Source organism: Castor canadensis, chromosome 9 (genome assembly GCF_047511655.1).
Source record: "Castor canadensis chromosome 9, mCasCan1.hap1v2, whole genome shotgun sequence".
Taxonomy (NCBI): Eukaryota; Metazoa; Chordata; class Mammalia; order Rodentia; family Castoridae; genus Castor; species Castor canadensis.
The window spans coordinates 125,880,697-125,892,855 of NC_133394.1; the positions used below are offsets into that span (position 1 = coordinate 125,880,697).

The 12,159-nt window shown below is 35.2% G+C and overlaps 1 protein-coding gene across 7 annotated transcripts in view; it reads left to right on the top strand.

The window, feature by feature from the left end:
• The window catches only part of Arap2 (ArfGAP with RhoGAP domain, ankyrin repeat and PH domain 2), a 235,389-nt gene extending 223,672 nt beyond the window's left edge, over positions 1 to 11,717 (top strand). For all 7 annotated transcript variants that reach the window (XM_074042487.1, XM_074042484.1, XM_074042483.1 and 4 more), the window contains one exon: positions 1,241 to 11,717. In XM_074042487.1, coding sequence (XP_073898588.1) covers positions 1,241 to 1,624 — 384 coding nt within the window. In that variant the 3' untranslated portion in view covers positions 1,625 to 11,717. The remainder of the gene's footprint in view (positions 1 to 1,240) is intronic.
• Positions 11,718 to 12,159: the final 442 nt, after the last annotated feature.

Below are 12,159 nucleotides of genomic sequence, written 5' to 3' on the forward strand. Positions count from 1 at the left end.
AGGGAAAGTAAAGTGTTGGCAAAGGAACTTCCACATGAAGAGGCAAATATGCTTAAGAGAGCACACCACACATGAGAGTTAATTAGAATAATGCCAGGCCTATAGCTAAGATATATTGAGGCAAAATAATAAAGAACCTGGGAGACAGGCTGGGGTAATTCATTAGTTTTTAAAATTGCCATTCATAGCTAGGCAATGGTGGTGTTGGCCTGGAGTCCCAGCTACTTGGGAGGCTAAGGTAGGAAGTTACTTGAGTCCAGGAGTTGGCTAGGCAACATAGCAAGAACCTATCTCAAAAACAACAACAACAACAAAAAAGCCATTCCTTTAAAAAAATAACAAGAAAACAACATCTGTAAAATAAATAAAAATAATGAACAAGGAATGATGCAGTTGAAACAGAAAATAGTAATCTAGAATCCTGGCCCTCCCTCTCTTCCTGTTACTATCCTGCGGGAGTTTGAATCTGAGGAATGTTCTGTGCACTAGGTATTGCCCAGACAAGATAAGTCTTGAACACTGCTTTAAATAATCTACCTTTGTCCCATTGCAGGTGTCCTGTTGCAGTGTGCTTCTAGGACTTATTGATCCTTAGAGTTCACTGAAAGAATGTGCACTCTAACCCACTGATACAGTAGTAGTCTTAACATATGCGTCTACATATTTCAGTATTTTAAGAAAATGTACCTGGTACAGCCATTATGGGGAGTGGAGGAGGAAGGTTTCACTAGTTAAATGTATTAGGAGGAGAATAAAACTCAGGAAAGAGAAGTTAAACAGATTCTTCTGCCATTCTGACTCTCAGCATCTTTAATATGCTAATATGTTTGTGAATCTCAAAGAGGAGGCTACGGTGTAGAGTATATCCCTGGCTCACTGCTGTGAATACAACACTCTTAAGAATTGAGGGTGTACACACAGATGACACATACATGCAAAAATGGTGTAGAAGAGGTGTTTGACATGAGAGTCAATTGCAATAACTAGCCTGAAAGACATTTGAAGTGGTATGTAGAACTCATGTTAAAGTGAATTCCTATGGTCTACATTTATGTGGATTTTTTAGCACTAAGACCAATATATAAATTCAGACATGTCACTTGTGTGAAAATGAGATTACCACCTACATCATAGACATAAGTCTTACATAGGAAGCATTGACTGTTAAATGGAAAGTATTTTCTAATTATCAGTTGTACAAAATCTTGCTTTCCTGTGAGACATTGTATTTTATTTTTAGAGTGCAAGAGCAGAACTTGAGAGGCTACAGCTCAGTGAGAAGCGTGATAGGGAGCCCATGGACCCCAGCCTAAAGGACAGAGCCTCCATTGTGGCCCACTGTCTGGAGCACAAGGATGATAAGATTCGAAATCGTGCCAGAAAACACCGGAGTTTCAACTGCCTGGAGGATACTGAGGCTGAGCTCCCACAGGGGCAGCAAAAAGGCTACAGAGGGATGAAGACCTTGAGGAAGACTGAGGACAGGAGTGCCAAAGCCCCTTTGGAGCCTGATCATAAATTGCCATCAAAGGTAATTGAAGAACTTAGTGTGGTTTTACAGCGGTCAAGAACCCTTCCTAAAGGGTTACAGGGTGAACAGATTTTGCAGAAAGAAATAAAATGAATTGCACCACAGATTATTTTTTTAATATTGTATATGATGTTTGTGTGTAAACAAGACACCAAACTATAAGATAATTAAGGAAACTTTATCTATAGGCAAATTTGTCTATGTTTAAGAAATTTGTCTACCTATACTTAAACATTTAGAGAACACTTTAATGTATGTATATATGTGACTAAGTATAAGATTAACTTTATTTTGATCTGAAAAAGCTTGTAAAGTTCAATTGTATTAACTTTGTGTAAGAAAACACTGGGTTATTTTTAAGTAGTGGTCTGTAAATGGGATTATGAGCAGAAATCTCAAACGATGCTATGTTGTATAAAATGTTATGTTTCAATGAAGCGTGTGGAACTGTATGTAATATATTTTGCACTTTGAGAAGCCTTGTATATTAAGTTCCTTTATGTGTTTAGGTTTACATAGGTTCTACCTGAGAGAAAAGAAAAGGAAGTGTTTGAAAGAGGGAGGATTTATTTCAGTAGATGCCTAACAAAGCATCGGGATTAAAAAAAAATTATTAAAGGCAAGAATTTAACAAATGTCCTATTACTCAAGGAGATGAGCTAAAATTTATTCTAGTTAACTAAGGACAAGAAGTTGTTAAGAAGAAACTGCTTGTTAAGAAAAAAGCCCAGTGTCTGAGCTTTTCCCCAGAATAATATTCAGCCAACTAATGTGAATCATGGCACTGCCTGTTCTTTTTTCTGGTGTGGGTGAATCGGCCACAGAACATACTCACTACGCCCACACTGTCAGCAGCTGTTAAGAGGAACTTGCCCTGCACTGCAGAGTTGTAGGCACAGCTGGGCACAGATGTCATTGTTTGCTGAAGGCAAACAATTTTTTAGAGTTCCTAACTATATTTTTGGTACGAACAAAATATATTACCACAGGGTGTTTTTCTGATGTTATTTTGTTGCTCAATATGTTTTGTTATTGTTTTCTTTCTTATGTGAGGTTGTAATGTCTTTCCCTGTATTGTCAGAAATAACTGGAAGTGTATAACATATGGCCATTTTGAGGTGGGAAATATTTTAATTATACTGCACATCTGCAGACCATCAGTTCACATTCCATCTAAGCTTTCTTTTTAGTTTAAAGCAATGATCTCTCTCTACTCTCGAAAATTTTAAGGCCCTCTACTTTTGTTTCCACATTAAAATCAGCTATGATACTGGTGATTCTCCTATATCAGACAATATTATTTAACAGTTCAAATTATGGTTAGCACTTTTCCATTAATTTCTTTCAAATTGTATTAGTTTTGGTGAGTTTTGATATCAAAACTTAAGTAACTAGCTAGGTACAGTAGTACAGGCCTGTAACCCCAGCTAGTTGAGAGGCAGAGATGAGAGCATCACAAAGAATGGCCAGCCTAGGCAAAAATGCTACAGAGATCTGATCTCAAGAAACAGGCTGGGCCTGGTGGCACATGATTCTGTAATCCCATCCAGGCAGGAGGTGGAGATAGGAGGATTGCAGTCCAGCCCCAGGCAAAAATGCAAGACCATATCTGAAAAATAAACTGAAGGCAAAAAGGGCCTCAGATGTGGCTCCAGTGGTAGAGTGCTACCTAGCAACTGCAAGACCTAAGTTCAAACTCTAGTATGTCTCCCTGAAAAAATGTAACTAAGCTTTATTCCCAACATTTTTTGCATCTGTTTTGAAGTGGTTTTCCCTTCCTTCCTTGCTTCCTTCCTTCCTTCCTTCCTTCCCTCCCTCCCTCCCTTCCTCCCTCCCTCCCTCCCTTTCTTCCTTCCTTCCTCCCTCCTTCCCTCCCTCCCTCCCTTCCTTCCTTTTCTTTCTTTCTCCTTCTCTCTCTCTTTTCTTTCTTTCTTACTGTGGTTTGAATGCAGGGCCTCACAGTTTGCTAGGAAGGTACCACTTAAGCCCTCCACCAGCTTAAGGTGTTTTTCTTACCAGGATTTGTCATGTAAAAGACCTGTACTTTAATCACTCCAATCCTAGACAGTAATGTGCTATTAAATTCTGTGACTGTCTTTACTGTAAAATACTGACCAGTTGTATTTGTGGGGGGTAGAATAGTTGACCAGGAGTAGGTGGTATTTATTCTTTAAATCCAAATAAATTGGAACTGACACAATAAGTAAAACTGCAGGACAGTTTATGAATAGATGGCGCTATGGGGGAGCCTTCCTGTAAAGCAAGAGATCATGTTATTTAGGAAGAAAAACTAATTTTAAATAAACTGTTATTTCTAAGTAATAATTCTATTTATATTTTTATGAAGTAAGGAGGCATATGGAAATTACTGTGTTTGGCAGTGTTGGAGAGTGAGAGTATCTGGAGTTTTTACCTGCCTTACTGGAATTTTTCTTGAAACTTGAGCTTCTGTTTCTCTTTCTTTCCTGAACAATTGTCTCCATTTTTCAAGTGTAAGCTAAGGGCTAATGATGACGTCTCATATATTTTGAGTAAAAATTAAAATCATTTTACAGGTCCACTTGAATGTGACTGTTGCTTTTCTCCATCATATCCAACAGTTGAAGGTTATTACTGTGAAATAAACCAAATACATGATTCAGTCTTTTATTCCTCTTTGAAAAAAAATTGAAAGTGATATATATTTATATACTGGCTCTGTCATTTTTTACCGAACACATTAATATTTTTTATTTTAAAGATGAATCTATGCAGATAAGACATAAGCAGACTGGGGGTACTCAACTGTTCATTTCTGTTTCCCTCAAGTTAATCATTAGCCATGATTTTTAACTGTTTGTCTTCTAAACAAATCATGACCTGATGATTCATCAAAATGGCACTGAGAACTCAAATGAAAGAAAAAATAATTGAAACAAAAACATGACTCATGTGCATAAAACTGTATTAGCTCCTGATGCACATTTTTCACATGACAGCTTTTGTTCTACAATGCACATAAAGTGTATATTGCAGGAAGAATTACTTTTGAAAATGCACCAGTTTTATTGAGATCATTTGTAGCATCCAGACACCTGTGTGTTCTTTCAGTTCTAATGGTCACTGAAGGAAGATGATTAAAACTTTTATCATCTTATCAAAATTTTTATCAAGTCTTGTATATTACCACTCCCTCAAACTTCACTTAACCAAAGACAGAATTAAGATGTGAGCATTTTTCTGTTACACGTACAGTTATCACACATATCTGTAACCCTTAGGAAATACAGCACAGAAATTAATCTTAAAGATTTCCGAAGTTCGTCTTTTTAAGGCATACAATTATCTTATTATTTCAGTGATTTAATGTTTTTCTTAGCATTTAGTTGTACAGAAGGATACATTGTGATATTCACCCATGTGCTTACAATATACCTTAGTTGGATTTCCCCTCTCCATCATCTCCATCATTCTCTTCCCCACCCCCCCACTTAGAATAATTTCAACAGGTTTCATTTTTCTATTTTCAAAATGTATCCACCATATACTTCCTCATTCCCTCTTTCCTTGGACCCACCCCCCTTCCACTGGTATTTACCCCTTTCATTTATTTTTGATAGTGTGTATTGATAGTCGAAGGAGGGGTTGCCTTTGTATTTCAGGTCTATATACATTATGCATTAATCTAATTAACATCCAACCCCTATTATTTACTCCATGCTCCCCTAATATTTGACAGCTTACTGTACAGTGCACTGTATTATATCCATATATAAATGGTTTTTTTCAATATTTTTCATTGTCTAACATTTCCTCTCACCCCTCTCAGACAGACTTACTAATGCAATTTTGTTTTCCATCTCATTATATATGTATGTGTGTATATGTATATGAATATATACATAAAATACATGATCATATATGTTTCTTTATATACATTTAACTTACAGACATAGTTTCCACATATGAGAGAAAACATGCAACTTTTAATTTTTTGAGCCTGGCTTACTTCACTTAACATGACGTTCTCCGGTTCCATCCATTTACCTGCAAATAACATAATTTCACTCTTTATGGCTCCACTGTGTATATATACCAAATTTTCTTAATCCATTCATCAGTAGTGGGACATTTGGGCTACTTCCAAACCTTGGCTGTTGTAAGTAGTGCTGCAATAAATGTGGGTGTGCAAGTGGCTCTGTCATATCCAATCTTTTGGATATATGCCAAGGAGCGGTACTGAGTGATTGTTTTAAAGTCTTCTAAATTATATTATCTTCTCTGCCATGGCTACTATATGTTGTATGTAGTCTTTTAATAATTCAGATACCGCTGCAGATTTAAGACTTCTTCTGAATTATTTCACTTAAATTCAGAACCCAAACATGTTCATTGAAATGGGAGTAATAACTACCTTGTATGTAATCATTTTTTGAGGATTAATTTATGTATATAAAAATTAGACACACACAGATATATATGTATATATGAGATAGATAAATAGTAACAGTGGGGATTCGATAAATGTAACTATGTGTTACTTTTTCTAACTCTCATTTGATCTTAGTAGATACTTCTCAGTACTGTTTTCAAATAGCTTCTAGCATTTTTTTCTTTTCAACTATGTTATACACTATTGAAACATTACCACAGGTTATGGGTTGAATTATCTTCTCCAACATTCATATATTTGAAACCCTAACCCTCAGTACCTCATCATGTGACTGCATTTGGGCAATGGATCCTTTAAGGTGGTGGCTGAGCTAAAATGAAGTTATTAGCTTGGGCCCTAATTATTCTGACTGGTGTCGCAAGAACAGAACAAAGAGATAACAAGGATGCATACCTAACAGAAGAAGGATCATTGAGAAGGCAACTACCTGCAAGCCAAGAAGAGAGGCCTTCAAAAAACCACCTGACAGCTTGATCTTGGACTTACAGCCTCCAGACCAAATAAATTTCTTAAGCCATCCAGTTTGTGCTGTTTCTTTTGGCAGCTGTGGAAAACTAATACAGCACATTTTTGTGTTCTTTTGATGTCAGATGAACAAAATACTTCATGATACTTACAAGTGTTAGTTGCAAGTACCCACTTGAAACTCTTTGCACTCTTGTTGCCCCAAATCTCAGAATAACTATATTTCACTAACAGATATCATGATGATAATGAAGGAAATTGAGACATACACCGTGACTGCTTAGCAGTCATGAACACTGAAATAATACAGCCATAATTGTGGGAGCTCCTATTTAAAATTCAGATTCTCTGGTATTGAGAACCACTATTCCAGCATAGTAAAGATGCTTAATTTTGCACATCTTATAAAGAATATTCCAAGTCTCTTCAAAGAACAACCCAGAGAGGTCTCCAGCTCTCACACCAGATGAGACAGAGAAAAAAAAGTCAGGTCATTCAGCCCACCTGAACCAAACCATGGTCCCACAGCCTGAAGATTGGCTAAGTACCAACTTCCGTCAGAGAAAAGTGACTTTTGTGATCTCACTGAAAAGGACTTCATCTTCACCTCCATGCACTGGCTCACTTATTTACTTCTGTTTGGAGCAAGACTTTTGGTAGTTTCTCTGAACCTTCTGCATTTATCCTTTTATTTCCCATTACTCTATCCTAACTGTTCTTGGCAAGGTCAGAAGAACCTCATTGTCAGCTATGATGAACAGTTTCTAGTTATTGCACTTGACCAGTCACTATCTTTAGCATTTAACAGTTAATCACCCCTCTTTTGTGTAATACATCCTAGTATTGGTCTCCAGGACACTCCTGTCTGGTGGGGTTTTTTTCCTCCCTCATTAGTCTTCTCAGATGCGCTACTGGAAAGCTTAGCTCCTAGAGGAACTCATCTGGTCTTACCGCTTTAAGTATAGTACGACTCTGGCCATTCCATATGTTTAGCTTCATTTGAACATACTGTGTTAGTTGGCTTTTTGTAGATGTGACAGAATATTTAAGATAATCAACAAAAAAGAGGAAAGATTTGTGCTTTTGGCTTCAGAGGTTTCAGTGCTTTGGAACCTTGGCTCTGGTGATTTCGGTCCATGGGAAGGCAGAACATGGTAGGGAGCATCGCTCACCTCGTGACAACCAGGAAGCAAAGGAGAGAGAAGGACTAGGGTCCCAATAACCCTTTCAAGGGCATTACCCTAATGATCTAACTTCATTCTAAGCCCCACCTCCTAAAGGTTCTGCCACTTATTAAAAGTACCAAAGTCTGAGGACCAAGCCTTCAACACAAGTCTTTTGGGACATTGAACATCCAAACCATAACTCATACACATTGATGTCCAGCTTGTAATTAACATTTCCATTTGAATGCCTTTCTGATATCGCAAGTATCCTATATGTAAAGTTCTTTACCTGCTCCTCTGTCTTTCCATTTCTATTGCTTCCCATTTCAAAGACTTAGATACAGAGTGATTTAGCAGAATCATTCAGCTAGTGAGAGGCAGAGCTGAAATTTGAATCCAGAGTGGACTTAAAAGTTTTCTAAGGTCCAAGCATTGGCAGGGAAGAAGTGATTATAATGATTTGTATTAAATTGCAAGACATCAAGAAGGCGTATTTCAACTTCTAGAGTACCCACTAAAAGAAAAGTAAAAGAATATCTGACTCACTTATAAAAAAAATGGAAAAATAAAATATATGCTAGGAACCCAAAAGTGAACATAAAACAGATGAAACTGAAAACATCAGTAAGGTGACTGGTATAAAGCCAAATACATCACTGGTTACTATTTATCACATGCAAAATAATTAACACTTCAGTTAAAAGCAAACAAAATCTATATCCTGCTCCTCAGAGACACACATAAAGGCAGGTATTAAAAGTAATAGCTTGAAGAAAAAATACATATACTGTGCAGACATCCAAAGAAAGCAGTTATATCAAAACTATATACAGAGTTGTCTTTAAGGTAAGGAACATTACTTCAGATAAAGGGAGACATTTCCCATAAAAGAGGGTTCATTGTATCTGGGAGATATAAATGAATAATTTCTTCATATCTCCAATACTACCATTAACTTCAAGGTTCCTAGTTCAAGTTCATACTCATGTTGTAAGATGCCACCAGACAGATGGAAGTGCTGTCCAGCACAAATCAAACTACAAATTCATCCTGATGATAGAAAAACTGCGTATACCTTCACAGACTCTACTACCCTGATGAAAGAATTTTTATATTTTTGTTGAATATAGAACAGGATTTATTGGAAGTAACCAATATTCTTGAGTAAATTCCTGCTTCTTAATAATTTTTCTGCCCAGCTACTCAATTACCTAATAAAAACTAGATTCCTTTAATGAAACATTTCTTTGGTAGATGAACTTAGCTTTTGCTCTCAAGGAATTTTGTTTGGTTATTCCAACCATACAATTCTTGTCTTTCTCTGAAATAAAATTGTGAAATTATACAAGTACCTAAAACAAGGGTTTATTCATTTGTTTTCCCACTATATAGGGCTGCCAAGTTTAGCAAGGAAATTAAACATCTAAATGATACTCTAGAAGACATTAGAAATTACACATAGAGAAGTTGTGGTTCATGTAAGTGTGATTTTACAGAACATAATCTATTTCACACCATCTTTTAAAAACAATGTGTATTAATAGACAAAGAACAATATGCACACACCCTAGATAGACCCAAGATTTTATAACCACATTACAAAATTACCAGGGATGAAGCTTCTTTATATAGCTTTAGTGGAATAGCTAACCTTATTCAGTGACAGATGTGTCCAGATCTACAGAGGGATTCAATAACTTCTAAAATATTTTAAAAGCCCTCTTTCAACCAATGCAATTGAAATACTAGAAATGTTTAAATCATTTCTATCAGTTGACTGTTCAAATGACAATACTGGGAGTTATTGCACATATTAAAAAATATAATCTACAATTAGTTAAAGCCATTAAACTTGAAAAATAAATTCCTAACAATGCACATTTTAAATTACTACTGCAAAACAAACTCGTACAACAATCATTATAAAATATAAGTAGCCTAAAGGCCCTTAAGGGATTATCACCTATGCCCATGACAAAGTGCCTAAATAGTTCTATGACCTCATAGATGTGATCAGCTAGGCATATTAGTGAAAATTATTTCTGTATTATGATAAATGCTTACATATTTTATTAGTGGTGTGATATTTTATGTATTATTTTGTGTATTCTCATGCCTATTTCAAGTTTTTGCTTATTTTTCTTAATGGTATTAAGTGGAAAATTGGAAAGTCTCATTTTTTTTCTATCTAGCCATCATTTTATACTGGAGATCCAAATGTGGTTTCTTCCAGTTCTGATTAATATTAACTTTCCAGCTTGATTTTTGAAAATGGTTATCTTTTTAAATTCCCATCCCACTTTCCAAATACATTAATATTTAATTGCTTTTAGTAAGCAACATTAGAGCCATATATATTTCCTTAGAAATACTGTAGGTTTTTCTACTTACCAATTATAGTGGAAAAAGTTTTCCTGAAATACAGTTGTACATTTCCATTTTTAAAGTAAGCAATAACTTATTAGCAAATGCCCATGATATATATTCAGGAAAGCTTTATTTTAACAGCTCAATTTTAAATTATGTTACTTTATCTTTTTTTTTTCCTTTTCCTTCCTTCCATTTGACATTTGTAAAAGCTTCAAACAAAATAAAACTGATGTGGTTGCAAATGGAGAAACAGTACAAAAACAAAGTGAAACAAAAAACCCAAAGGACATACAGGAAATCCTAAGTAAACCCTCAAGTGTGCAAATATTGTACTGCTACAAAAGTATAAATTAATGCTACCAATATTTAAAAATATTAAGCACATAAAACTTAGAAGGATTAAGAACAATATTCATTGATACCTGTAGAAAACTCTGGTCTAAGAAGTAATTTATTGTAGGTATTTGGGATTTCTTTTATAGTGTGTGTGTTTTAAGATGACATGAGTTTTCTTAAGCTATTCCACTAATGCAGTCAAAAAGAAGAAGGCTAGGCCATAAAAAGGTTAAATCTACTGCAAATGATTAATCCAATTCCTGCTGTGATGTTCTTGGAAATAAAAACCCTTAGTAAGTTAGAGCCTGATTTTAGCAGTTGTAGGGATGCATTTGAGTGATCATAATGATGTATTAAGCATTTACATCATGCAAGGCATTAGCAAAACATGCCTAAATTCTAAGAATTTTTTAAGGAAAATGAGATAATTTATTTAAAACATGGAGCACTCTGCAAGTCACAAATTCTGAACACTTAGCAGATGTTAACTTCCTATTTTTCTATTCTTTCATTCAGCCTTTATTCCATTTAAGAAGTTTTTATTATCTATCCACCATATAGCTGCTATTGAACTAGTTAGTAAGCAATAATTGGGATCTAGATTTGTAAGATTATCAATTTGTTGAAGATATATGACCTTTATTCATCTACAATGCAAATAACTTGCCAATACTTAATTTGAATGGAAGTTACCTAATTCAGTCTCCCAGTAAATTCTGTCTCCCTTTTAATAAATTAAAAAATTAAAGTAAAATTAATTTTACTTTAAAATCTTCCATTTTTGCACAGTTATCTGAAAGGTATGTAAGTATTTTACAAAGATAGTTTGGATAATTTTTTTCTTTAAATGAGAAAAACTGCATTGTTAATATCTTTGGAAACTGGATGCCCAGGATTTGAATTTACAAATTGTTCCTTTTTAAGAAAGTCATCTCTTTCAGAGAAGTGTAGCATCGTACGAGTAGTTGTCTTGGAGGAAATGGAGATTAACTGAGAAGATAATGAGGTATCTTGCTGGAGTGGATGGTAATGCTCTATATCATATTGAAGTTTAGCCTATGCAGGTATATACATTAAACAAAACTCAAGAAATGTACTCTTAAGATATATACATTTCATTTTATGTGAATTTTACATAATAATATTCAGGGAACCAGTTGCTGGTGACTCACACATGTAATCCCAGCTACTTGGAAGACTGAGATTGGGAAGATCGTGGTTCGAGGTCAGTTTAGGCAAATGGTTCATGAGACCCTTATCTCCAAAATGACCAGAGCAAAATGCACTGGAAGTATGGCTCAAGTGGTAAAGTGCCTACTTTGTAAGCTGGAAGCCTCAGCTTTGTAAGCCTAAAGCTTGAGATTCAAACCTCAGTTCCACCAAAAAAAAAAAAAGTATTGCGGAGTAGTTATTGGGATGTTTGTAAGGTACCTTAATTAGAAATAAGATGAATTCATGTAAAGATAGAAAGGGATGGAGAGACAGATTATATAATTGAGCAAGTACAGTAAAATGACAAGGGTAGACTCTGAGTAGTGAATTCTGGGGCGTTCATGAAAAGGTTCTTTCAACTTTGCTGCATGCTGAAATGTTTGCATAGTAAAGTGGTGGAAAGGAAAGCATGCAGCATTGAGGACATGTAATTTATTCACTCTGTGTAGCATTTTTATGTCAATAAAAGTACTGAGGACTGAATTACATTGTATTTAATTTCAGAGCTGCCTTTTTGTATGTATTCACTATTCATAAGAGCGAAAACTGTTTCCTACTCATGTTCCTTTTAAAATTCAATTAACGTTGATTTGCCCATTGCTGCAGATTGTATTAACAGTAACAACTTAGAATAAATTAGTGTTTGC